The following is a 26,395-nucleotide window of genomic DNA, read 5'->3' as shown; positions in this document are numbered from 1 at the left end:
ATCAACACAGATCAACAAAAAAACTCCATAATGTCAAAGTGAAAAATTAAATTGTCAAATTATTCTAAATTAATTGCAAATATAAAAGAGAAAGCAATTGATGGCTTAAGTATTCACCCCTTTTACTATGACACCTGAATGAACTGTAGTGCATGCAGTTGTTCATGTTTGTGCAACTGAGGTATTTCATATGATTTCAGGCTAAATACTACACCTATATTTGGGATGTCCCACAGTTGGATGGTACACTTCATAACAAAATGTCATCATGAAGATGAATGACCACACAAAGCAAACCCTGAATAAGCTTAATAAAATACAACAATCAGTGGTAGGACTTCAGATGTTTATTTATGAAAAGGCCACCAGGAGTTACAGTCTTCCACATCTGAACTGGGAGACACTTTGCGTCCTGCAATAATAGCCGGGATGCTTCACAAAAGTGGAAAAGGTTAGAATACCATTGTTCTAAAATAAAAAGGCTTACCAAGAAGATTCAAAGCAATGTACCCCTGACAAAGGTGCTTCCACACAACTTTTTATTTTGAATAAATTCTCAGAAATTTTAAAAACTTGTTTTTGCCAGTTTAATTTGGTATTGTGTCTAGGTAATACTTATTTGTATGTTCAATTTATGAAGAGGCATGGTGTGCACAACTTTTCCTAGAACAAGGGGAGGATCATGTGAAAATATAATGTTTTTTGTTTAAGTAGAGGTCAACTCAGGGGCCAACTACAATGCATTATGAAATGGGTCTAATCGTGTTATAAAACTTTCATATTATATTATAAGATCAGCTCTGGATTATGTCTTTGCAATCAAATCAAAAAATATAAAAAAACAACTGTGCCTTAAATCCATGTTTACAACAACAAACATATGCAAATAATGATCTATGAAACTCTAAAAAAACATTGAGGGCAGAGACTTAATCCAGAATAAGAATCTGATGTAATATGCATTTATTTATTTATTTTGTTGGGACAGCATAACACAACATGCTTCTGCTTTTTTAATATATTTTAGTCAACTATAAGTGTTGAGTCTGTAAAGAAAATAAAAATAACTAATAACACAAGTGGCTTGGGGGATTAAGTGACAGCACAGAAAAGGAAAATGGGTGAACGTCTCCTTCAAAGTCTGGGTGACAGATTTTTGGCAATTTATGTAAATGAAAACAATAAAATAGAGATTTTTATCAATGATAGTGAGAGCATCAAAATGGGAAAAAAAAACATCTATTCTGATATATGGATTTCATGGCATAGTTATTCATCATTCTCATTGCTTCCAATTCACAGCCCTTTTCTTGGGCATCTGAATGATTTGCTGTCAAGCTTGTGTAGGATCACATAGAGAAGTATCATTGATAAGCTGTTTTAATAAAAAAATACAACACAATCCTAAAACATGATCTGGAAAAGCACAACATAATGATTGATTGTTAATTTCACATTAACACCAGCTAATAATCCTTAAAGGTCCCAAACCTTTATTTCAGAAAAATACTATGGGAGATCTGAAAAGACAAACGAGTGAGTGGGGAGCTAATCAGCTGAATTAATCATGAGCTAACTTGGACAAACATTTAGAAACAGTCATAGTTCGGTCATCCTATTGTAATCTTGTTTCATCCAAATATCATCCCATTTTATTAAATTAAATCACTGCTGTTGAGGACTGTTATTAACTTTAGATTATGAATGTTGTCTGACTGCAGTGAGGAAAACAGGAATTTAGAGTCCAGCAGCTCTAGGGACTGCAGGTGTAAGGTGGAAGGTGGAAGCAACATGTTGAAGACCCTTCAGATGGACTGCTTATAGCGATCAGACCCTACACATCTGAAATAAATGTGGTTTTGGCCAAGGAGCCTTCGGGAGTGAATTAGCCACATCTTCCATCTTCCCCCTCTTCCTCATCCCCTTCATATTCAGGACTGGCAATCTGCACCTGCTTAGCCAGGAATATTCCATCTTCCCAGTGGGAGGGGGGTGACGATGAGACCTGTGGTATGTCTCTCTCTGTGGTTCGGTCCAGTTGTAGGGGCAGCCTGTCATCTGACGTGGTCCTCTTTGTGTGGCTAGACGCTGGGATGCACAATGCCTGGATCTGTGGCTGGAACCTTAGCTTGGCTAGGTTAGGTCAACACAACACAAAAAACAGGTGAACACACACGCAAACACATGCACCATCATTTTAAGGCTAGCTGACACAAAGAGGTTCCTCATACTCTATCTGAGAGAAGAATTTCAAGAAATATCATTCTAATTCCTAAATGTGCTTTAACCAGAAAAACACTCCGAAATAAGTGTTGTTCAATAGCTTCCTGTTTTATGATGCTCCCAAAACATTTGTGTGTGCTGGGATGATGAATGTGTAAATCCCTGGTACTTTGTACCTGCACAGTGTAAATCCCTGATACTCTGTACCTGCACAAGAAATAAAATAAAAAAATCAACAACTGGAATGAAGCCTGGACCTGATTTTATTATCTAAACACTTTCAGTGTTTTGTTATGATAGTTATTTGATATGAGTGTGCTGTTTTAACCTAAGTAGGGGGAAAAAATGCATTTCCAAGCAAAGGATACTCAGCCAGAAGATTCAGTGATTGGGGTTAGGCATTGGAATGGACATTGGTTAGGGTTGTGGTTAAACAAAGGGTTAGGAATGAGTTCTGGGTTAGAATATTTAGGGTTAGAATGTTAAGGGTTAGGTATGTTTACGTTTAGGAATCTAGAATCTGTAGAATCTTGAGAGAATCTCTTCACTCCTGACTTTTGCTGAGGTGCAGGCGATTTAGAACACCACTGAAAAGAAAAGGGGTCTTTACACACTCTAATATTCCTGTCAATTGAATAATCTGCGCTTTTGGCACACCTTCAGCAAGGCACATTATGCCTTGATCATGAGTTTGCTGTGAGGTTCCATCCCAAATCCACTGGCTGTGTACCCAGTTTTAATCTGAACCGCCACATCATTCCCTGACAGAGTCACACCACATCAGGAAACCAGAGCCATGCATTTAGAATGAGGATAGTTCCGAATTGTGGTACATTTACATTAGACTACAACGCCAGCTCCTACATGTGCAACACTGACCAATTGCAGCTCACAGAATGTTCAGAACACTTTTTTTTGCTTTAATTTTGTTTCTTGTCATGAATAGATGCAGTAAAGAAGTCAATGGAAGGTACAGTGTGGGGATGGAAGAAGGATGCCTTCATCAGAATCAAAATTGTCTTTATTTGCCAAGTACATTTAAACATACCCATAGTTTTACTTTGTGTAACAGTGCTGATGGTGTTTGCACACAGAGACAGAATACTCCTCCCTCTATGAATAACCATATACTGTGGAAACATTTTGAACATTTTGATATTCCGGATCTTTCCCCCATGCATTTCCATGGCATTTCAATTGTTTTGGAGTTCCATTGACCTCTTCACAGCATCTTTGTGTAAATTAAAGTTGGCCCAACTGCAAATACATGGGTCTGGTGGAAGCAAACAAAATTCATATGAAGATCACAGAGGAGGAGCGATTGATTTCCAATAGTTCATACTTGATGAGACTTTTCTTTGTATCAGTCCAACTAAGGCTTCTTTTACAGTAGGAGTTAGACAATGCAGAATCTATTTTAAAATGTAGATTTTCTTGTTCTGCTTCTTCTATGGGTTGTTCAACAAATTGAAAGGGACACTTTCTGTTGGAGTGTGTTATTTGAGCAGGTTTGAAGCCTTAAGTGTCAATGCACTGTTATGGGATTTACGGATCCCTCCTGACTTCTTAGAATGATCTGATCCTTACTTAACCCACAGGAAGTCCAATTCAAAACTGTGAGATTCCACAATAGACCTGCCCATGCTAAAAAGGCCTTGAAGCTTTCTCTGTCTAAGTCTTTTGGAACTATTGTGATGATTTTCAAACTATTGTGATGATCACACCTTTCACCTTTATGGATGTTCTCATGTCTCTCTTTCAGATTGCTGGTTCCCAGACTGATGGCTGATATCTGATGTAGAGGAAAAAGTGGATTTTAGGCTGATTTGAAGATTTGAAAAAACTTATATTTGGTCTCAAAGAAAAGGTTTGTGAAACATTTCAACTAATTCTCCTCTGACTGTACAACAATTACAAAATTGGCAAAAACAATAATTACATTTGTGGAACACATTGTTTTGATTTTACAGAAACAGTTTGTCAGACTGTCAGAGTATTCACAGCTGTCCCATGATACAACTATTTAGCCGTGATCTGTGTCTTATGGCCCAGTGCCCTTCAGCTACAAGGGGGAGGTAGTCTGTAAGATGTCCCAACCAGCACCCTATTCCACATACATAGTTCACTAAGTTTGAGGACTACTAGAGCTGAATAAGGTGCCTTTTGGTACTTATTTTTTGTTAAATAATAATTTTCAAGGCCTTGGAATGCCAAGGTAGCTCCTTGAGCCGTAGATTGTAGGCCCCTGTTAAAATGTACAGCAAACGCCACATGGTCTTTTTGTCCTATTTCCCATATGAATGGGCAAATATACAATGGCCCCTCCATCTCTCCCTTTCTGCCCTCTTCCTCCCCTTCAAGCACTGCCCCTCTGCTCTCTATCTCTCCCTGCCACTCACCTCCTCCCCTCCCTCCCTGTGTCCTCTCCACTCACCCCCCCTCCCTCCATTCCTCCCCCCAACTCCCAGTATTTATGAAGCTGGGATTAACAGTCAGCCCTCATAGTGTGTCTGTATTTAAGTCAAAGGTGAATCTCACGATGAATATGTCCAAACAAGGGTTTGTTTGGGTTTTTGGTGTGTGCGCGCACGGAATTGCAATCCTCATGAGTCCGACCAGAGGTTCCATCACTTCGTTAATTGCATTATAAGCTGTACAAGCGGAATCCTCAAAATGAGTTTCCGCAGGTTGTTTCCAGGCATTAGATTATCCCTCAGTTAGTATGGTAAGCACCCTGGAATTAAGGGTGCTTACCATTTATTAAACCCTGCCATATGACTGTTCATACCAGTTATGCCATCTAAAAGCTTTATGGTGCATTTATGAAGTTTTCACATTGTGCGTTCATTATATATACTGATTTATATGATGATTTCCTGATCCCACTTAAAACAAACTATAACTATATAAAGGCTTTATAAGGCTGTGTCTGTGTAATCACTACGTCAATGTTTTACAGATGTTTAACAAATTAATTTATAGATCTACTACTTAATTTGTCATACAAAAGGTTGTTTGCATACTAAAGATTTGTGAAGCAATAACAGACAACTTCCAAATAATTGGTACCATTAATAAAGATGAGCAAAAATGACACATGTAACTATTCAAATTATCCAACTATATTTTCCTCCACCAGGTTTTTAATGGGATTCAAGTCCAGATCTGTAAACAGCCATTTCAAAATGTAGATTTTCTCGTCAATTAACCATTTATTCTGGATATCAATGTGTGCCTGAGGTCATTGCTGGAGGATCCACTCCTGGAAGTGTTAATTCCATTTAGGAATGACAGGGAACCAACATTTGTTAGTTTCTCTAAATATTTCCTTTCTTGCACCTTCAAAACAGGCTTTTGCCATGGAGGTGAATGTTGTAGATTTGGAAATCATAGAGGTATGCGTTGTAAATTCAGGATGCAGCCATGTTCTGTAGCCTTCCACCTTGAATTCATCTTTGCCTCATGAACCATTTTCCTTGCTGTCTGCGTGAGCAATTAGCACTGAATCACCAGGCAAATGTACTAATGTTCTACTGAAAAACTTCTCTTGCCCTAATTAAGGGTACATTTTTATTTTAAAAATAGCATTTTATTTTTTCCACATTTTTTTAACCCCATGGTAAAACAGGAAGACAACAATACAGTTCCTAAATAATTAGATATTCTTAAAATAAGTAGAATGTTCATGCTGAGCTAATTATATATATATTTTTTCTTCTCTATTTACATAAAATATAACTCATTGCCTGCATATCACATATACTACTTTTATTTTGGAGATCATTATAGGCAACAATCATTTTGGAGCTGACTGCTATGTCAGCCAAGTTCAGTAAGTTTTTAGAAACATCTCATGCACGCCCGCTGAGACCTTCAGAGATTGTTCTTTGTTCAGATTAGGACATGTTTAAAGTGGAACCAGATTGCTCACTGTGTGGGTCTTGCTGTGGAGCTCCCCCTCTAGTCTGGTCACCTGCTTCTTGTCTTCCAGCTCCCTCTCTGGTTGCTCTGGGTGCACCTCCTCCTCCTCTTGTTCCTCAGAAACAGGCCTCAGTCCAGATCCCCGCTGCCACTCCTTCTCCCTCAGCTCCTTCTCTCGCCTCCTCTGACTAAGGAGTGTGTCCAGGGAGTTCTGACGGGGAGGGATGAGTTAAAGCTGTTGCACTCAGAAACTACTCAATTTGAAAAATGAGATCTGAAACAGTCAGATGTGGAACATTTGAACTTACTCTAATTACAATAATTTAGTTAAAGTTGCACTGTGTAGAATCCTGCCTGTGACATTTACAAGCCTGACACATCCTGTCTCCTCATCCCATACTGAATAAGACCAGATTAGTGAGTCCAGGTTGTTGGGAGAGGGGGGGTAGTACTGCAAGTGTCTAAAGCAAGTACGAGGAGATTACACATTTATGGAAATTAATAGACCGACCAATGGGGGAATAACCAGTTTAAATGGGGAATCATTTTGAAAAAATTGGGCAATTTTGAAAAAAAGATAGTTGAAACACAAACTGAGAACATATACAGCAGATTTCTTCTGGTCATTTATGCTTGTATTTACGCTATTAGTACAGTAAAAATCTGACATATGGCTCCTTCAAGGTTAATGAACATGAGCCCTACTAGCCATCATACCTTTTTAGATGCTAATTGGCTTTATACAGTGTACAAAAATCTAACCCAGAGAAACAAGTGTACGGTACCTTGACTTTTGACTTAGGTGCCCTGTCTTGAAGTGAGCGACCTTCACCTCCTTCCAAGTTCGCAGGTCCCGCTTTTTGGGTGGATACGTCATAGACCTGAGCCTGCTGTTCACGCTCTTTAAACAAGCTCTTCAGCTGGACCCACACAAACATGATATATCAAACATATTGTACAATGCCGATCTCACTCAACTTTTGTTTGGCAAAAAAAGGCACTGTAAAATCTCCAGAAAGGTGATTATTAATGCAACTCTGTGCCGAAGTATTCCCAAAAACAAATATGAATAACTGTTTGGGTGTTATCTTTAAATCAATTTTTTTGGTGTGCTCACTTTGTACTTAACATTTTCTTTTTTTAAATAATTATATTCCAGCCTCCTAACCAAAAATAGACCCGTGGCTGAATCTAGTGGCCAACCCTGCCCTGACATTTTATTATACACAACCTGCTCTGTCACCCGTCTTCTCTGTTCATCCTGGTCTACTATGGTTTCCATGGAGACCATTTTCTCTTTCTTGCTACCAACTGCTGCTTTCTCTTCTCTACCCTGTTGAGGAAGAAAGAAACATGTTGAGATGTTCCTCTGACACAATCCACAAGAAACTGTCACTTTCCTCCACAGCTTTTATGATGTTTGTGATATGGGCTACTACCTGGCGTAGCTGATGGAGAGCCTGTGGCTTCTCTACTGCCTCTCCTCTTTCTACCTGCAACTGGCTGACTCTTCTGCTGTCTGCAAACAAACACAACACATAGGACCAAATAATTATTCTTTGATGACAGTTTTCTTCATCCAGTGCAGTGTCCTTGCACTGCAGGTGTCCTTCTCAACCACAGTGGAAGCGTCTCCTGTTCTTGCCTTCCAACTTGGTGCTCAGTGAGTTGGTGTGAGGGACGTCTTGGCATGAACCTTCTCCGGCCTGCTCCTTTTGCTTGATCAGCTGCCGAAGTGAGAAAGTGGACAGAATAGGAATCTTTGTACACAGTGAAAACACAAATTATCGATACATTTGAGTGGTCTTTGAAGAAGTTAGCAATGTTTCTGGTAATGAGGGATGTACCTTCAACTCCAGTGTTGAAACCTTGATTTGTGCCTCAGTCCGTTCCGCCTCTCTTTGTCTCTCCAGACGACTCAGAGCATACTCTCTGACAATATGTTGGCATCATATATTCAAGGCCTCATCTTTAAGATACACATTATTGCTCATGTACTATACAATTACATGTTATAGCTAAGATCAAGCTAATATACTGTACTTCTCCCTGAGGTCCCGCTCTCTCTTCGTCAATTCCAGTTCCAGCCTCTGAAGTTCACTGTTCTGCTGAGACACCTAAGTCAAAAGATGTACGTTCTTTGAGAACATATTCTCTTTCACATTAATGACCTAATAATCCTGTTGATAGAGAGATGGATATATTGATTAACTGACTGAATGACCACTAGATTTATAAATAGATGCGTTACTGGTTCTCCCCACCTGTCCCCTAGCCGACTCCAACTCCCGCTGATGCTCCTCTAGTTCAGTATCTCGGAGCCTCAGCATGTTGCACACCTCCTGTAACTCCGTCCTCACCTGAGCCACCTCCGCCACAGAGACCTGGGCAGTCTGCTCATGGCTAGATAGGATACAGCTTTGGGCAGATTATTATTTTTTTGGGTGGGGGGGTGGGGTGGGGGGGCTTATTCCTCCACAATTAAATATTGAAAAACTGGATCATACTCACTGTGTCTCTGTACCTTTATCGAACATTTGCACAGCTTGCCCACCTGGCGAGTACAACAGGCAGAAGAAAAGGGTTTGTCGCCCCCTAGTGTTCCAGTGTGGCATTTCAGATATACCAGGGCTCGACACCCTCTTCCTGAACATATATCCTCCTGTACGTTTTAAATCCAACCCTCTTTCTGAACAGAAACCCTCCAGTACGTTATAAATCCAACCCTTTTCTTAAGGAGCAAACCTTACTATAAGTTCTCTCTCCAACCTTATCTACAATTAACCTCATTGAGCTTATCAACCAATTAGAATCAGGTGTGCTAGCTTAGCAGATTTTGCCCACAGTGAGGACCTACATGATGTTTGCTCTTTGGGAACAGGATTGGAGAGCACTGCCTATTCTCCTCAAATAACATTTTAATTCCCAGGTATGGGGGTTGTCTCCACCTTTGAGTTTGTTGTGCAGAGTCTGACTCCTGCACCTCTCCAGCTCCAACCGTTGTTTACAAGCATCCAGCTCCACCTTCAACATAGAACCAGCATCTTTCTGGACTCTGTTTGGCTCAGTCTCTGTGTTGGCTTTGTGCTGCCGAAGTGTCTGGATCTCTTCCCTGAGGAAAAGCAGATGTTAGTAATGTTATTGCAAGTTACCGGGGCTGGCATTCATATTTAAAACGTAATATAACAGATCATAACAGTGTTCATAATGTCTACTCTCACTTGTCTTTCTGCCCCTCCGTCTGAAGTCTCTGAACCTCAATCATCAGCCGCGCCGCGTCCTCCTGAAGCTAGAGTGAATACTCATCAACACAGTTCTTAACGTAGAGCATCAAACAAACAATTAAATATATAGACATATATTACTATACACTGGATTTGCAGCTAGTGTACATTAACTACGATACATTAACTAAGGGGACCGCTTGATTGACCGATTGATATTAGAGATGATTTCCTCTTACTGTATCTAGGGGGATAGTCTCTCTGAGCTCTTTGAGTTCTGCCTGGGTGGTTTGTAGGGCCATGGCAACATCTTGCCACTTCTCGCTCCAATGAGAGGCCACAGCCCTCAGCTGCTCAATGCTCTGAGCTGACTCGGCCTCAAGCTGACGATGCTCCTCCTCTTTCTGATGCAGCTCCTCCTCTTTTTCCAGGAGCTCCGCCTCCAAGGTTAGGCAGCATTCATGTAGCCTCTGGTTCTCTGACTCCAGGGCGTCCTTGGATTCACTGGTCATGGTAAAGTACTGTGACATTAGCAACTACAGTCCTATCAATAATATTGTCTGGTTGCATAAATGTCTGAGACATTTGGTGTACCCTGTGGGTACAGTGTAGGCAGCTGGTGGCAACATATTTGGCTGGAATGAATGAAGATACATCAAGAAACACGGTTAGTTTCACTCTGGCTGTTATAATCAGCTGTGATGCATCAGCTTATACCTGAGAAGACTGGTAAGGTGTCGTCCGTCTTACGGTAACAACTCAATCATTGGCTTATGAAAGAGAAAAGCAGTGCTCCCACCATGCCCCGTACCAATCTAAATCTTCTCAGGTCTGTAGTAATTAGTGTTCAGGGATCAATTCAGCGACTGAAAAAGCCTTCTTTCTAAGTTTTCCAGTATACACTGCACACACTCAGCTGTCTGTTGTTCTCACCTGAGCTGACCGCACCTCTCCCTCAACTCTGCCACCTTCGCCTTCTCTCCTCCATTCTGTCCAATAGCACGGAGCAGCTCCTCATTCTGTCCAATCAACTGCAAGCGCTCGGTCTCCAGAGCTGTGATCTGATTTGTGTGGATGACTCTCTCCGTATCCAGCTCATGTAGCCGAGCCGATGAAGATTCCAGACTGTTTTTGGTCATCTCCAGCTCTGAGGTCATCTTCTCATTAATCTGAACAAGTCCATGTTAAACAGATAGATGTTTTGGTCATCTCCAGCTCTGAGGTTACCTACTCATTAACCTGACCACGCCAATGTTAAACAGATGATAGATGTACACTTAAACATTCAGAGAGGCTATGAAACACCTATGCATATAGTTAGTTCATTAGTTCAGAGAGGACAAAAATGAAGCTCATCATTGGGTAAACAACGAGTAATGCACTAGGTTAATGAATAAATTGCCGACCTTTTTGGGGTAAACATGAGGAAAGTTTCTGATGTGATCCGGTAAAACGTTTCCAGCGACTTAACACTCAATAACCAGCCCGGTTCTGACTTAAACCTCTCACCTCTTTCACAGCGACGAGTTCCTCCTTCATCCTCACGGCCTCCTGGCCCTGTTGCTTGGCTTGGTCCCTGGCCTCAGCCAGCTGGCTGCTGAGCTCCCACACCTGGTTGGTGTAGCCCTCCCTGGCCCTCTGGGCCCTCTCCAACTGCAGCTCCAGGCCCTGGGTGTGCTGGTCTAGGTCTATCTTCTCCTGTACCACCAAACAGTACAAGTCACACAGATGGGCTTGCAGAAACACAGTGTTTTCCTTACATTCTCCGTCTTTCCAAAAAAAAAATGAAATTTAAACTTCCGCGAAACTTCTGGGGCATTGCTACACAAAATCCTCACGAAGATACAAGCAGTCTTCGCATCATTATGCCCTTAACTCGACACTCACAAACACGCCTTGATGGCAATGCCAGATTTGCTGGAAAACTCATCAGATATTGGACTTGGGCTACAGCGTTTAGTCGCTAAAGATGATGGATGGATTTGGCCTGACCTGCAGCAGATGATCCTTGTCTGATATGGCTCCAGTCAACTTGGCCTTCAGGTCCTCCACACTGTTCTCCAGCTTCCTCACCTTGGTGGTCAGGAGGTCCATCTCCTGGGGAGATGAACAGAACAGTGGTGAACAGTCATGTCAAAGCCCACTTGAGTATCTATGACATGTTGAGTATTTAGCTTCAAATTGATCTTTAACTCATAGCCGCTAGGCACTTTGCATGAGCTGCTGGCCATATTGCTTATAGCTGTCCAACAGATCTGGACGTGTGTCTAGGACCAAGGTCCAGGACTTGATTCGAAGCTCAGTGTATCTCTTGACTGATTTGGCGCTGTTGGAACCAAGTGACATCCAGAGATGGCCTACTCTACTCACCAGAGCAGCCTGGTCCAGCTTAATGCGAGCTTCACTGAGCTGGTCCTGAAGTTCCTTTTTGGCCAGCGTGGAGTTATCCAGTTTCTGGTTAACCTCCTCTGTCTGGCTCAACACTGTCCGCTGTACCTGGAAAGACAGAGAAGGAGAGAAATACAGAGATTGGCTTATAATAATGGAAGGGAAATGTCAGTGTAGGCATGGAGAGTGCTGGTGTCTGGTTTATCTCTCCATTCTAATCCAGCACTGTTCACTTGACCTTGAATGAATAGGAACGGTGTGAATGGGAAATACACAAAGATGTTATACGAGCACAGCCATGGAGAATCCCAGTAGCAGGAATATGAGTCTGAACTGATTGTGAAGTACCACAAGCAAGTGTTCTTTGTCCTCTTCTAGTCTGATCCTATAGCTCAATTAGTTAAAAGGCGACCGGGTTAAGGTCATCAAAGAACATTCAAGACCTATAGAACAACAACATTTTGTAGGTTTTAACTCTAATCCTAACCTAGTACACCAGATTAAAGAACAGGTTTGTTTGATTCTAAATTACAGGAGGGTTGATCTCCAGGAACAGTGTTGTAGTTCAAACCTACAGGAGGGTTCATCTCCAGGAAGTGTTGTAGTTTAAACCTACAGGAGGGTTGATCCCAGGAACAGGGTTGTAGCTCAAACCTACAGGAGGGTTAATCTCCAGCAACAGGGTTGTAGTTCAAACCTACAGGAAGGTTGATCTCCAAGAATAGTGTTGTAGTTCAAATCTACAGGAGGGTTGATCTCCAGGAAGTGTTGTAGTTCAAACTTACAGGAGGGTTGATCTCCAGGAACAGGGTTGAAGAACACTAAAATGAGGAACTAGCCTGCCTACACCGGACTGTACTAACCTCTTTAGATGAGCGTAGTTGCTGGAGAGTCCTGTCTCTCTCTGTCTCCAGGCCTTCAGCTTTCTCCTCAGCCTCTTTGAGGGCTTCTCTCATTCTGCTCAGCTCCCTCTCAGCCTTCTGCTTACCCTACATTCATACACCACAGGAAGCTGCTAAGAGGACGGCTCAAACTAGCAGCGGGAATTGAGTGGATGCAATGGCATTTCAACATTTAACAACAAGGCGTTCAATAACTCTGTCAGTTTATCCCATTCCAGTCATTACTAGAATCCTGTCCTCCCGAAATTAAGAAGACACAGGCCAGCTGTGAGACCAAAACACACAATGACCAAGGTATTCACTGTACATACATAAAATCCAATTGGGATTTTGGTCTAAACTGGGAAATAAAGAAGTAAAGGTGTCCCAGATCTGTTGGTGTTGCGTGAACTCCTATGGTTACAAGAACAACAACTAAAATAATATAGAAGTACAATGTAATATAGAGAGGTACCTCTCTGTAAAAGTCTTCTTCAGGTAACATCCTGCTTAACGGGTTGTTGTTGTCGGTTCTCGACGTGGTAGGTTTCATAACGCTCTCTCTCTCCCGAGACGATCTCATCTTTAACATGTCCATCTCCAGCTGAAGGACCCTTCAAGTACACATGTATACATTAAAGTGTGCACTTACAATATACATGAGTCCTTTTCCAAGTCTGCAACAATGACCTCTCGGGGAACTATAAAGTGGTTGGAGTTCATTGAATTGAAGATATGTGGAATTCACAACAAAGCCTCCTAGGGCAGGGCTTTTCAAAGTGGGGTCTGCCATTCCAAACGGTTTAGTGAAGGTATTCACTTGTCTTGCAGTTCTCCTCGTCGCCGGGTGTCCTCGAATCGATCCAGCTCAGCCAACTCCTTCTCCTGCTCAAGAACGCTCACGGCGTCGGCCAGCTGCTGTGGAGCACAACAGAGTGAGTCTCTGTGTGCATCAAGGCAACTACAGTCAAAGGAGTTCCAGCAATTCAGAACTACCCATTTTGTTTTTCTTTAGGACCCTGTTATTACCCAGATAATTACATTTTTGTGCAAAACCCTACACGCTAAACTTGCCCACTGGACTAAAAATGAACCGACCCTTTTGGCATTTGCCATAAATGCCTGATGGTCGGTAAATCTATGCCTATCCCCACAGATGCTTTCACACAAACATAAGTACACACACACACACACTAACCTTGTGTTTGAGCTCCAGTATCTGTGCTGTACTTCTACCCGGCTGTAACGTGGGCTCTCGGATTTTCATCAGGTCTGTCTGGCTATCCAGGCGTCCATGGGCCTCCCGCAGCCTCTGCACCAGCTCTGCCCGTCTGCAGGAGTTAGATTATATTACACTGAAGTGCTTGACATGATATTATAGTGAACCTGAAATACTATTCAGCTTGAGGCACTGTTCCTAGCACAGAATAGCTCGGAAGTAAACTGGAGCAGTGCTGGCAGTCAAGAGTTGCATGGGAAACCTAATTCAGTTCGCTTCAAGAGACACACAAGTAAGCAGCATTATAGCAAAACCAATTTAGAGGGTTACATGAGAGAAATGGAACTCATCATAAGCTTGATAACAAAGACAACATGAAGACCCACACCTGAAGCTACTCTCCTCCAGGGCCGCCCGGAGCTCAGGCCCCGGGGAAACAGGTGACATGGACCAGAAAGCATCGCCTGCGGGTGTATGGAGCCCAGACTGCCGCCTCCTTTTACAGAGGCCTGGGTCACTCTGCCTGCCGAAAACACTATCTATGCCACTCCCAATGGTGCTGAGGGAAAACCATACAGCTTTGTTAAAATAACATCTTGTACGAAGGACAGGTGTATGTAGCGGTTAAATTGGGTGGGAGCCAATGGGAGCCTAGCTCCTGCCCATATAGTATAAATGAGGGAGAGTTGAGCTCCTCTACTTCCCCTTGTCAGCAGTTGAACATTTTAAACAAAACTGGAAAGTAGAAAGTAGGGCTCCCCCCACTTCCCAAAACCCAGTCTAACCCCTGGGTGTATCAGATGCATTCCACTGAGAATGTTTTTTAGTGCCAGAGCTGCTTTCCATGGCAACATATTTGGATGAGCAATGTAGTACATAATAAATACATATGATAAACAAAATATATTGATCTGATGTTACATATTGGAACGCACCAAGCATTATTAGCATTATTTATTGGCTGTGCAAGACAAAAGTTATCTGGTCTTGAACAGCATTTCTGCTACAGTAAAAAAGTTTGTCCTCACCTGGTGCTAATTTTTGACGAGAATCCTCCTGTAAAACTTGCTGCACTCCATGCTGTGGACTAACACAACACACAGTAATATCAACCCAAACCTGTTGATTACTCTTATTGTAAAACAGAAAACACTTAAAATTACCCTCACTGTTATCCTGAAAAATGTAGCATGGGAAACCAGAATTGTCTTACAAAAGCAAAACAACTTCCCAAGTCTATAGCTCAAATTGCAAATACAAAATCATAAATTGTGCAATTTATTACAAGTTTCTCCCATTGGGGTTAGTTAAAGAAGACCAATCTGGTTCTTTCTTACCTGAGATTTAAAGTGTGACCTGCTGTCCCACATATCTAAGTCTGCGAGGGACAGTGGGCTAGAGTCTCTGTGTGGGCTCAGAGAGTGTCTAAACGTCTTGTTGACACCCAGCCCTCCTGACTCACCACCCCGGTCATCACCACCCTCACCATGGGAGCGGTAGAGATTCTCACCCGCCCATAGCAGGCTCATATCCATATTGACCCACAGATACCCTGGTAGGGGGAAAAAGAGACAAGGATGGATTGTTTCATGTTAGTGGCACTTGGTTGTTGGCTAATATTGCTACATTAATCATGGAAGACATGCCTTCGGTTTTCCAGTGGTTGTTCTGCTCATAATCTTCAACAATGTGTTGTTAATTGTCAAACGGCGAAGAAGGTCCAAAGCGTCTTGAACAAGAAATCTGTGATGGATTTCATATGGTTGCTATGAATCTCACTGCTGTTTACAACACAATTAAGTCAACACACATTGACATTTAGCCTTTCCTGGAGCATAAGCACATACGTTTGTAGCTAAAGGGATTTGTTGTAGCAAACTAACTAACGCAGTCTAGCTATATAGTAAATACGGTTCAACACCAGCAGCCCTTTCCTACCTTGTCCACTGCTGTCAAAGACCCCTCCTGTCACTGTTCAATAGTTCTGTTCCTACTCCTGCCTGTCAGCTGGTCTGATTGTGGGAGCCAGCAAGCTGTTGAGAGTGCTGCCTTGGGCAGAACGTAGCCATGGTTACCTGCACACATGGTGAAGTGGTTCCTGGAACGAGTTTGCGTGTGCTGGTTGTTGGTTAGGGTGATGGTGGGTGTGCTAAGTCCAAATCTGGGCCGGCCACATTGTCTTGCGGTGACCTCACTGCTTCAGTGGCCTGCTGTGAAAGGGAAAGATTTTCATTAACAACTTTGGTAACCCAGCACGACACATTATTGACTCAAAAAGATGAATTTAGTCGTTGATTCCGACATGCATTGTGAAATATATGCTTGTTTCATGGCAAAGAATAATTGTTGAAACATTAATGTAACATTCATTTTTATTCTCCTGCTCTATGTGGCCTCTCGTCTCAATATTGTGTCTTTTCTATGAAAGAAAGATGATTTAAGAGGTGAAAAATGTTGATCCTGGATATGACGGGTGTGACGTGAATGATGAAGAGCAGCACCATGACTCATTGTTATTTACTGTCTCTGCAGCTCAGTGGGAAATACTGCAAGCTGCTGGGTCAAGAAGTGAATTGGACACCGTGATCATAAGGTCTCCGATCTTTTCATTTTGTGGTTGTTGGACTCATAAAACATATTTAGAGTGTTGAGCAGAATAGCTCAATAGCCATTCTTTTTAACCTGATTTAAAGACTCCAAATTCCACGATTGTGTTAACCCGTATTACGTCCCAGACTGCATCTTTAATTTTTCCATGTCTCCTGACTAATCAAAAGATAAAAATATGATGCCCGCTGAAACTGCGATAACCTTTATTTTGAAATGAACAACCGTGCCTAAACGCGCCGGATGTTGCGCAATGCTTTGCTACTGAAACGAAGCTAAACCCTCAATCAAGGACGCTTGATTTGATGTATTTCGTTTAAATAGCAGTTTGGGCAACAGTTCAAAGTTTCATTTAAAACACCCGTTGTACGGAATATCTTAAAAGGTATGCACATTTACTCTATGAAACAATAAGGCATTTAAATGCCATTCAGAGACGAGATCATACATCGTCAGACAGTCAGGGGCCATGTTGTTTGCTGGCTAGGTAGTTGCGACGCGTTAGCTAGCTAACTTTAAACGTTAGTCAAGCGAAGAGCTTGCTAACCTGATAATTTGTAGTGGTTATTCGATATCATGAAACTAGCCAATTCACACATGGTTGTAACCTGTAATTTGCTATTGAGGTAATTGTATTTGTAAAAAAGCGTATTCTGTCAGGCTAGGTAGCAATGTAGTTAGCTTTAAGTTAGTTAGCTACGACCACAAGTTCCATTGTTTTGCTGTCTCAGCAACCATTAGCATTATTGACAATTGAACAAGATGGGCAAAAACTTTTTCGCGTGATGGATTAATATGTAGTTAAGCATTACCCTATATGTAACTACTCATTCAAGCTTTCCTAAACTACATTCAAATGTCTTGCTTGATTGGCCAAATAAATGTATATATGTCATTGTTTTTAACTAGACAGGATGGCAGCAGACTGGTTGGGTAGTCAGGTGTCAATAAACTGTGGAGAAACTCTAGGCGTGTATCAAGGAGAAGTGTCATCGGTGGACCAGTCCAGCCAGACCATTTCTCTCCGGCAGCCATTCCACAATGGAGTCAAGTGCCCTGTCCCAGAGGTTACGTTCAGGTGTCGTGGTGTTTTATTTACATTCTAATAATGATTTATATGACCGGGGAAGAGATGTCCTTTTTCTGCTGTGGAGGCAGGAGACCACGTTAGGCCACATGGTCTGTGGGTTAACTAACCTAAGTTTCTTGAAACATTAACTACTTGAGTCCCGTTGTATGAATAAAATATTAATATATTATGTGATCTGGTAATCTTCATGTAATTTATTGTGCTTGAAAAAATGACTATAATGACAACCTTAAAGCCATATAGTATTCTCTACTAGCTATATGTCTTTTTCTCTACACAGAGGAAGTTAGTTTTTGGGCTGGGGGCACACATACACATCTGTGTAAAACCGTATTTATTTACAGTATTTAGATGCTGGGGGAAAAACAGCACAATTTATTTTTTATAATTATTTATCTCAGTGCCATGGACATCAAGGAGCTCAAGCTCTTGCACATAGTAAGTAGCAAAGATGGTATGGGTCTGAAGAGCAGTGCTCCAGTTGCAGTCCCTCGCCAAGGAGACTACAACACCTCAGAGACGTTGGCGTCACCTCAGCAGCAGTGCTCTAAAAGCTTTGGAGACAAACACTTGGAGGTGCCAGGCCAGCCCAAGGCCTTCAGACGGAGACACAACTCCTGTAAGTACCAGTGAAGATAGAGGAAACATTTGAGATGAATGACTCAAGTTGAGGGAGTCAGGGGTCTTGTTTTCTTTACTATCTCTGGTAGTACCACATTATGTGATCATAAGGCGCCCAGCTGTGGGAAAAGAAAAAGGGTGGGTCTAACTGGGCTTATAACATAAACACATTTTGGTTTTCCTTGTTCTGTTCTTACTTCTCATGGCTTACCAGGAATGATTCGATTACCCAGAGCAGTACTTCCTAAAATTGGGTTTTCATTGTTTATTATTTTGAAGGATTAGGTGAAGGTGGTCAACCACCTCTAGATTCAGTAGGAAAACCAAAAGTGCTTATTGGCTCTGACATGCCCAGGTGACATTAGCAGTAGAAAGTTATCTTCTGCCAGGGAGCAGGTATAGCCTTCCGTTTCACAACGTGTGTCACACTTGTTAATGGCATTCCCCTGGGAAGTGACATGTTTGCAAGATCATTTAATTTCTCTGTAATCGAGAATCACAGTGCAGTGTCAGTGTTTTTATTCATTTTGTTTTATGGTGCAATCTATTTTAAGACATGTTTATGCTTTAATCAACTGGTAAGCAAGGAAAGGTAGCAGGGAGGTTTTACTGAAAGAGGAGTGATCTGGATACAAGTTAATTGGATTTAGTGACTTTGTTGGCTTTGTTGGCTTTTCGCAATATTCTGAAATGGCAGGGTTCTGCTGTTCCCCGTCTGAACTCCAACTTTCTTAACTCTTATTTTGTTGGGGGTGTGTCACAGGGTCGTCCAGTAGTCGAGGCGCCAACCAGGTCACCCCCAAGAAGAATGGAGTGAAGAATGGAGGGGTGGGCCAGAGACAACACAGGGATGACGAGTGTTTCGGGGACGATGTGGATGATAGGCTGGACATGGACTTTGACTTTGAGGGCAACCTGGCACTGTTCGACAAAGCCGCTGTGTTCTCGCAGATCAACGGGTCGGATCGGCGCGGCAACGGGGCCCGGTCGCGTGGTACGCCGCAGGACCACACAACGTTGCAGTACCGCCACGATGAGAACATTCTACAGGCCCGGCCAGTGGTGTACCGGCAGATAGCAGTCCCTCAGCCCGGACCTCAGGAGTACTGCACTGGTAGGTAGGATCCGGCCTTTGAACGCACCGGCTCTGAGCTCGTTCTACACCAACGTTGAGCTCATTCTACACGATGCATGTCATTCACGTTTGCTTTCAAACTCAGTGTCACCTGATCTTCCCAACGTGGTGAACAAGCAGCGGCTCAGACAGACCAACGAGCGATAATAAAGATGGATGTTTGTCGTTCCCCCCCCCCCCCCCCGTGTCTTTTCATCAGATTCGGGTCTGGTAGTGCCCAGCATTTCCTACGAGCTGCGCACACGCCTGTTGTCTGTGGCTGAGCGTCATGGCCTGTCACTGGAGAGGAGGCTGGAGATGACTGGTGTCTGTGCCAGTCAGATGGCTCTAACTCTATTGGGCGGACCCAACAGGTGAGCTTGGGACGGTAGATGCCGTTTTACTTTGAACCCCCTACTGTCAGGTGGTCCAGAGGTCTGAGCTTCTGTCGCCAGTGCGCATTTACTGCTGCGGAATTGGTTTGAATCCACCCCACTGAGTGAACACTATCTACTACACCGTATCAATGCGGTGAAATAAAAAGCATAAATTCCTGAAAAAAGTCTTCATGGAAGGTAGTAATAATTAGTCAGGCGTTATTTGAACTTATAACAAATACGTTTGTGTTACGGACCACAGAAAATGGGGAACCATCTGTTTAATGTGTTTTAATTTAATGTAATGATCAATAGTACATTGTCTGATCTAATAACTTGTGTAATGTGTTCAATGTCGTAACTGGACCACATAAAGACTAGCTGTTGCATAAGAAATACCCAACAGGGATCATAATCAACTTCGCTTCAAAGCCAAACAGTCCTCCATTTTCCAGAAGTGTTTCAAGTTTCTTTTGTCAAATGCACCGAAACACAGAGTGTCACCCTGCACTATGAAATTCATGTGACATGGCACCTGACAACTACGTATTGAGAGTTATGAAGAAGAATATATAAGCAAAAATATAGTAAGACAAAAAAATATATAATTATTAAATAAAGCAAAAATATACAGTACAGGCCAAAAGTTTGGACACACCTTCTCATTCAATGCGTTTTCTTTATTTTCATGACTATCTACATTGTAGATTCTCACTGAAGGCATCAAAACTATGAATGAACACATGTGGAATTATGTACTTAACAAAAAAGTGTGAAATAACTGAAAACTTGTCTTATATTCTAGTTTCTTCAAAGTAGCCACCCTTTGCTCTGATTAATACTTTGCACACTCTTGGCATTCTCTTGATGAGCTTCAAGCGGTAGTCACCTGAATTGGTTTTCCAACAGTCTTGAAGGAGTTTCCATAGATGCTTTGCACTTGATGGCCCTTTTGCACTCCATCACTCTCCTTCTTGGTCAAATAGCCCTTACACAGCCTGGAGGTGTGTTTGGGGTCATTGTCCTGTTGAAAAATAAATGATGGTCCAACTAAACGCAAACCGGATGGGATGGCATGTCGCTGCAGGATGCTGTGGTAGCCATGCTGATTCAGTATGCCTTTAATTTTGAATAAATCCCCAACAGTGTCACCAGCAAAGCACCATCACACCTCCTCCATGCTTCACGGTGGGAACCAGGCATGTAGAATCCATCCGTTCATCTTTTCTGCGTCGCACAAAGACATGGCGGTTGGAACCAAAGATCTACAATTTGGACTCATCAGACGAAAGCACAGATTTCCACTGCTCTAATGTCCATTCCTTGTGTTTCTTGGCCCAAACAAATCTCTTCTGCTTGTTGCCTCTCCTTAGCAATGGTTTCCTAGCAGCTACTTGACCATGAAGGCCTGATTCACGCAGTCTCCTCTTAACAGTAGAGATGTATCTGCTGCTAGAACTCTGTCTGGCATTCAGGTGGTCTCTAATCTGAGCTGCTGTTAACCTGCGATTTCTGAGGCTGGTGACTCGGATGAATTTATCCTCAGCAGCAGACGTGACTCATGGTCTTCCTTTCCTGGGGCGGTCCTCATGTGAGCCAGTTTCGTTGTAGCGCTTGATGGTTTTTGCGACTGCACTTGGGGACACATTCAAAGTTTTGCAATTTTCCGGACTGACTGACCTTTGTTTGTTAAAGTAATGATGGCCACTTGTTTCTCTTTACTTAGCTGATTGGTTCTTGCCATAATATGAATTCTAACAGTTGTCCAGTAGGGCTGTCGGCTGTGTATCAACCTGACTTCTGCACAACACAACTGATGGTCCCAACCCCATTGATAAGGGAAAAAATTCCACTAATTAACCCTGACAAGGCACACCTGTGAAGTGAAAACCATTTCAGGTGACTATCTCATGAAGCTCATTGAGAGAACACCAAGGGTTTGCAGTGCTATCAAAAAAGCAAAGGGTGGCTACTTTGAGGAATCTAAAATATAAGACATGTTTTCAGTTATTTCACACTTTTTAGTTAAGTACATAATTCCATGTGTTAATTCATAGTTTTGATGCCTTCAGTGAGAATCTACAATGTAAATAGTCATGAAAATAAAGAAAACGCTATGAATGAGGTGTGTCCAAACTTTTGGCCTATACTGTACATAAGACTGTACACTAGCAGCAATATGGGTAGTATTATTGAACATTTAGATATGGCAAGTATGTTGGGCTTCCTGTTCGTTTCAGGATTGATATCAAGATTTTAATGCTTGTCTTTAAGGTTTTAAATGGATTGGCCCCTGTATATCTGTCTGAACTTTTACATCGTCATTCTCCAGCCCGAGCACTGAGGTCAGCTAACCAGTTACTTCTAGTTATTCCAAAAGCCAGGCTAAAAACTAGAGGGTATCGAGCTTTCGCGGTGGCTGGTCCCATCCTCTGGAATAGCCTACTGGTGCATATTCTAAACGCCCAGACTATACACACGTTTAAGTAAGCTGAAGGTGCACCTTTTTAATCTGGCTTTTAATCCAAGCTGAGTTCGCATTAAATGTCTGTGCTGCTATTTTGTCTCTTATGTGTATCTATGTAATTTTTTACCTATAAATTTCATATTTTGTATACTTTGATATTTTGTCTTATACAGCACTTTGTTCAACGACCGTTGTTTTTAAATGTGCTTTATAAATAAATCTGACATTGACATACAATGGGCATGTGAGCATCAGAACTGGACCACGGAGCAATGGAGGAAGGTGGCCTGGTCTGATGAATCACGTTTCCTTTTACGTCACGTGGATGGCCGGGGGCGTCTGCGTCGCTTACCTGGAGAACACATGACACCAAGATGCACTATGGGAAGTAGGCAAGCCAGCGGAGGCAGTGTGATGCTTTTAGCAATGTTCTGCTGGGAAACCTTGAGTCCTGCCATTCGTGTGGATGTTACTTTGACACGTACCACCTACCTGAGCATTGTTACAGACCCTGTGCACCCTTTCATGGCATCAGTATTCCCTGATGGCATTGGCTTCTTTCAGCAGAATAATGCGCCCTGCCACAAAGCAAAAAATGGCATAGCACACTGCAACTACGCAGTGAGAGTTTAAGGAGAAAAATGTATACACAGCAAAAAATATATTATACATATACAGACATGCCAAATGTCTTGAGTCTTCTCAGGAATTATTTTCATTTTTGGGCAGTTTTCACTGCTGAGTTGGCTTGCCTGCACCAAGTGAGGTCATCTTTGATGAACGCACCGAGAAACTTGAATTCGGAGACTCCATCGATGACACAGCTCCATCGATGTGTATTGGGGCATGACCCCTCTGCTGCTTCCTGACATGCACAATCATTTCTTTAGTCTTGCAGACGTTGAGAGAGAGGTTGTTGTCCTGGCACCATGTAGCCAAGTCACTTACCTCCTCTCTGTAAGCGGTCTTATCGTTGTCAGAGATGAGACCCAGGATGGTGGTGTCATCCGCATATTTGAGGATGGTGTTGGAGCTATGTATGGCCACGTAGTTGTGTGTGAGGTGGGAGTACTGGAGGGGACTGAGTATGCAACCCTGTGGGACTCCAGTGCTCAGGGTCAGTGTAGCGGAGGAGAGGTTACCAATTCTGCCCGTAAGGATGTCCCAGGGTCATGAGCTTAGGAACAAGCCTGGCGGGCACAATAGTGTTGAATGCAGAGCTGTAGTCCACAAACGGCATCCTCACGTATGTGTTGCCTTTTTCCAGGTGGGAGAGGGCGGTGTGTGTCGTCAGAGCAATGACATCGTCCATAGATATATTGGGGCGATAATGCAAATTGAAAGGGGTCCAAAGTGTTTCTATTTTAACGTAAACATTTATGGGGCCTATCTGTTTCTTTCCAGAATGTACTGCTAAACGCATTGAGCTTTTAAGTCAGTGGGTGTGTTGATTCCTGCTGCCTCTTGCCCCTCCAGACTGACTCCTAAGAATGTCCACCAGCGTCCTACAGTAGCGGTCCTCTGTGGGCCCCACGTCCAGGGGGCCCAGGGCATCAGCTGTGGTCGTCACCTGGCCAACCACGAGGTGGAGGTCATCCTCTTTCTTCCAAACTTTGTCAAGATGCTGGACGCTGTCGCCGGCGAGCTCACCCTCTACGGCAAGACTGAGGGCAAACACGTGTCCAGCATTAAAGGTAATCATCTACTTCTAAAAAATATTACCCTTTTCCCTAACTATCATTCTTACTTTCCTGAAGTTTTCCCAAATTCCTTGTTTGAATAAAATGTCGACAGCGAAAGGAGATTGATGTAAGAGGCTACTAGCTGACCTGAGATGCTCAGCGTGTTAGTTAGTAAAACTGGCTCCCAGTGATTGGTCAGTGCCATAACTCTCTTGGTTCTTCCCTCCAACCAGAGCTGCCTGACAGCCCTGTTGACCTGATCATCAACTGCCTGGACTGTCACGAGAACACGTTCCTGATGGACCAGCCATGGTACCGGGCGGCTGCTGACTGGGCCAACCAGAACCGGGCTCCGGTGCTCAGCCTGGACCCTCCGGTCGGCGGGCAGGGCCAAGCCGTGGAGGCCAAATGGACCTTATCCCTCGCCCTGCCGCTGCCACTGACGGAGGGGGCTGGCCGGGTCTATCTGTGTGACATCGGTGTTCCGCGACAGGTGTTCCAGGAAGTGGGGATCGAGTATCATTCGCCGTTCGGGTGCAAGTTTGTGGTGCCTTTGCACTCTGCATAACCAGGCTGTTATTCACCAAACTGTGAAGGAAACTAAAACAGGAAGAAGGGACTTTCTGAACAACACTTTGCATTTGTTTATTTTATTTTTTAAACATTCTGCCCAAATGAATATTTCCTTTATACTGCCACGGTGTTGGACCCTCGGATTGAAAGAAAAACTGTCCAAAATAAATGGGAGTTTAACGCAGTATCTGAACCTGCTCATTGAGAAGAGCCTGTCAGAGTAATCACATGGACACAATTCAGATTGCACCGGAGCAAGCCTTATTCTCCAGCATGAATCTGTTTTTTTTCTCTAATGCGGTTGCACAATGTATTTCGAAAGACATTCAATTGTCTCCAGTGTGTAACAGCACCTCTCCTGGACTGAGACGTGGGGCGACTTGTCCGAGGCCATGGCCGTAGTAGGTCCCAAAAGACGGACAGTCTCTCGGGGGTTGTTGGGCCCAAAAACAAAGAGCCACACTGAGTGGTATAACATTTCTGACTCAATGAGACCAACTCCAGTCTTGGTCCGCTGATTGGGCTTAACATTGTACGGGGTTGTCCCAGGGGAATGCATTTGCAGTGCTGAAGACGGAGAAGGTGGATTTTGATGCAGACCTGTTAACATCAACCTGACAAGACAGGAGGGGAACGTTCGGTGAACAGAGAAGTCTACCAGCCTGCATCAAATCCGCCTCTCACTTTCCCTCTTTGACTTTGGAGCAGTTGTCGTCTCTTCATGTCTGCTGTTTTTGTCTTATGTCTGTTCAGTGTTTAGGATGTTAAACGCTGTTGCCGAGACGTTTGATTTAGTAGAATGTCATGGTATGCCATGTTGGCATGATGTCACATTATGATGATACCACATTATGATGATGTCACAATGGCTGATGAAAGGGTGACTCAGTTCACTCTGTCTCTGATGTCATAGTAGTTACTGCAGGATGTACGCCAAATTCCAATACCAGTTTAAATATCCTAATTGGTAAGCATGCTGGCTGGAACAGTGGGGTGTTAGGTCCTACAATATTGTTAATAAACAAAAGTGTAGTCACGGACACCAATGCTAGTCCATTGTCACAGTGTTATTAAGAAGTATGTCTGTGAGACCACCAACTGCGGGGAATTCATAGGCACAGATTCAACAACTTCATGTTCCCGCTTGTGTGAGGTTGTGAATAAACAATCATTCAAGATGTTATGGCGAAATGTACGCTGTAAAAAGGAGACGTGGAGACAGACCTTCCCGCTATTGTATTATATCTACAAGACTTAACTTTCATCATTCTGCTGCAACAGCAATGAAAAAACTGTGTTTGGTTTATTGAATGGGAAAGATCGGGGTGTGAAACATCCAATACTAAATTATATTTGTTTTCATTGGTAGGGAGATCAGGCTGTGAATAAGTATTAAGTCTGATTAACTTTGAACAACCTCCTTTTTATATATGACACATGAAACAATACATTTTCAGGCCGCTTTTGGTTATGTTTGAGGCAGCTGGCGGTGTTGAGTTGTTAGTTGAAAGTCCAGCGTTGTTGATGTTGATCCTAATGTTACATATCCTATATTATAGTGGCCACTGGTTTTAATTACACAAAACAGGGCTTGACTCCTGTGTGAGCCTGTGAGCCTTTAGGAAGTAAGCCTCTAATTTGGCCACACGAGAGGTTGACCTACACCTTGTTGGCTAGATATCTTGAATTGTAAAACAGTGTTGAATTCAGATTTTGCCGTTGAAGGATTCTCTATCCGCAGCTGAGATTAATGAACATAATTAAAACTTTTAGATAGACTGCCCAAGCCAACACCATCAGTGTTTGAAAACGGAAAGGACAGTTGGTGTCCTAAATCACTGTTTCAATGTTCCAGAATGTATGTGTTGATTCATCATAGGAAGGGTTGTTGATACATTATTTTCATTACATAGTATTTTTTTTCGGGGGGTGGGGTTGCTAGTGTTTAAGGAGTTGTTTATTTCTGTCTTGTTTCCTGTGTCCGCGCGTCTGTGTGTGTGTGTGTGTG

General features: G+C 42.8%; 2 protein-coding genes across 16 annotated transcripts; one reads left to right on the top strand and one right to left on the bottom strand.

Moving 5' to 3' along the window:
* Nucleotides 1-339: 339 nt before the first annotated feature.
* LOC105018314 (trichohyalin) lies at nt 340-16,153 on the bottom strand. 14 transcript variants are annotated; one of them, XM_013138848.3, is made up of 28 exons: nt 15,795-16,152; nt 15,503-15,599; nt 15,194-15,408; nt 14,885-14,943; nt 14,245-14,415; nt 13,836-13,968; nt 13,458-13,555; nt 13,113-13,251; nt 12,620-12,745; nt 11,739-11,864; nt 11,361-11,465; nt 10,878-11,066; nt 10,302-10,537; nt 9,608-9,872; nt 9,366-9,433; nt 9,093-9,256; nt 8,656-8,698; nt 8,409-8,562; nt 8,188-8,261; nt 7,992-8,076; nt 7,790-7,871; nt 7,584-7,663; nt 7,376-7,477; nt 6,930-7,064; nt 6,197-6,355; nt 3,955-4,015; nt 2,400-2,430; nt 1,981-2,133 (listed from the first exon to the last, which is right to left on the bottom strand). In XM_013138848.3, the coding sequence occupies exons 3-28, from the start codon at nt 15,389-15,391 to the stop codon at nt 2,082-2,084; spliced, it is 3,135 nt and encodes a 1,044-aa protein (XP_012994302.2). In that variant the 5' UTR covers nt 15,392-15,408; nt 15,503-15,599; nt 15,795-16,152; the 3' UTR covers nt 1,981-2,081. The 14 variants fall into 14 exon arrangements, 13 of the variants coding, with proteins under 13 accessions (XP_010881935.2, XP_010881933.2, XP_010881932.2 ...); XM_013138847.3 differs by having other exon boundaries at nt 6,155-6,355; nt 15,795-16,150; XM_010883638.4 differs by having other exon boundaries at nt 2,044-2,133; nt 3,948-4,015; nt 15,795-16,153.
* Nucleotides 16,154-16,707: 554 nt separating this feature from the next.
* On the top strand, nt 16,708-25,570 carry edc3 (enhancer of mRNA decapping 3 homolog (S. cerevisiae)). Of its 2 annotated transcripts, none has more exons than XM_010883640.4 (7): nt 16,708-16,848; nt 17,373-17,541; nt 17,955-18,172; nt 18,938-19,288; nt 19,509-19,662; nt 23,609-23,826; nt 24,048-25,570. In XM_010883640.4, the coding sequence occupies exons 2-7, from the start codon at nt 17,378-17,380 to the stop codon at nt 24,380-24,382; spliced, it is 1,440 nt and encodes a 479-aa protein (XP_010881942.1). In that variant the 5' UTR covers nt 16,708-16,848; nt 17,373-17,377; the 3' UTR covers nt 24,383-25,570. The 2 variants fall into 2 exon arrangements, with proteins under 2 accessions (XP_010881942.1, XP_010881943.1); XM_010883641.4 differs by lacking the exon at nt 16,708-16,848 and adding an exon at nt 16,884-17,089.
* Nucleotides 25,571-26,395: the final 825 nt, after the last annotated feature.

The sequence above is a fragment of the Esox lucius genome, chromosome 19, assembly GCF_011004845.1.
Source record: "Esox lucius isolate fEsoLuc1 chromosome 19, fEsoLuc1.pri, whole genome shotgun sequence".
NCBI classification, from domain to species: domain Eukaryota; kingdom Metazoa; phylum Chordata; class Actinopteri; order Esociformes; family Esocidae; genus Esox; species Esox lucius.
Note: the sequence above shows the minus strand (reverse complement) of the source record. Positions and strands in the feature narration are given on the sequence as shown.

What these genes read in the sequence shown, in the direction of transcription:
- LOC105018314 (XM_010883630.5), bottom strand. Translation starts at nt 15,391, where the DNA reads ATGGATATGAGCCTGCTATGGGCGGGTGAGAATCTCTACCGCTCCCAT. An exon ending in CTGGAGGAGAGTAGCTTCAG is followed by an intron (nt 13,969 to 14,244) that starts GTGTGGGTCTTC and finishes TAACTCCTGCAG; the next exon opens with ACGGGCAGAGCTGGTGCAGA. An exon ending in GAAGACGGGTGACAGAGCAG is followed by an intron (nt 7,065 to 7,375) that starts GTTGTGTATAAT and finishes GTGTGGGTCCAG; the next exon opens with CTGAAGAGCTTGTTTAAAGA.
- edc3 (XM_010883640.4), top strand. Translation starts at nt 17,378, where the DNA reads ATGGCAGCAGACTGGTTGGGTAGTCAGGTGTCAATAAACTGTGGAGAA. An exon ending in ACCTCAGGAGTACTGCACTG is followed by an intron (nt 19,289 to 19,508) that starts GTAGGTAGGATC and finishes TCTTTTCATCAG; the next exon opens with ATTCGGGTCTGGTAGTGCCC. An exon ending in CTATTGGGCGGACCCAACAG is followed by an intron (nt 19,663 to 23,608) that starts GTGAGCTTGGGA and finishes TTGCCCCTCCAG; the next exon opens with ACTGACTCCTAAGAATGTCC.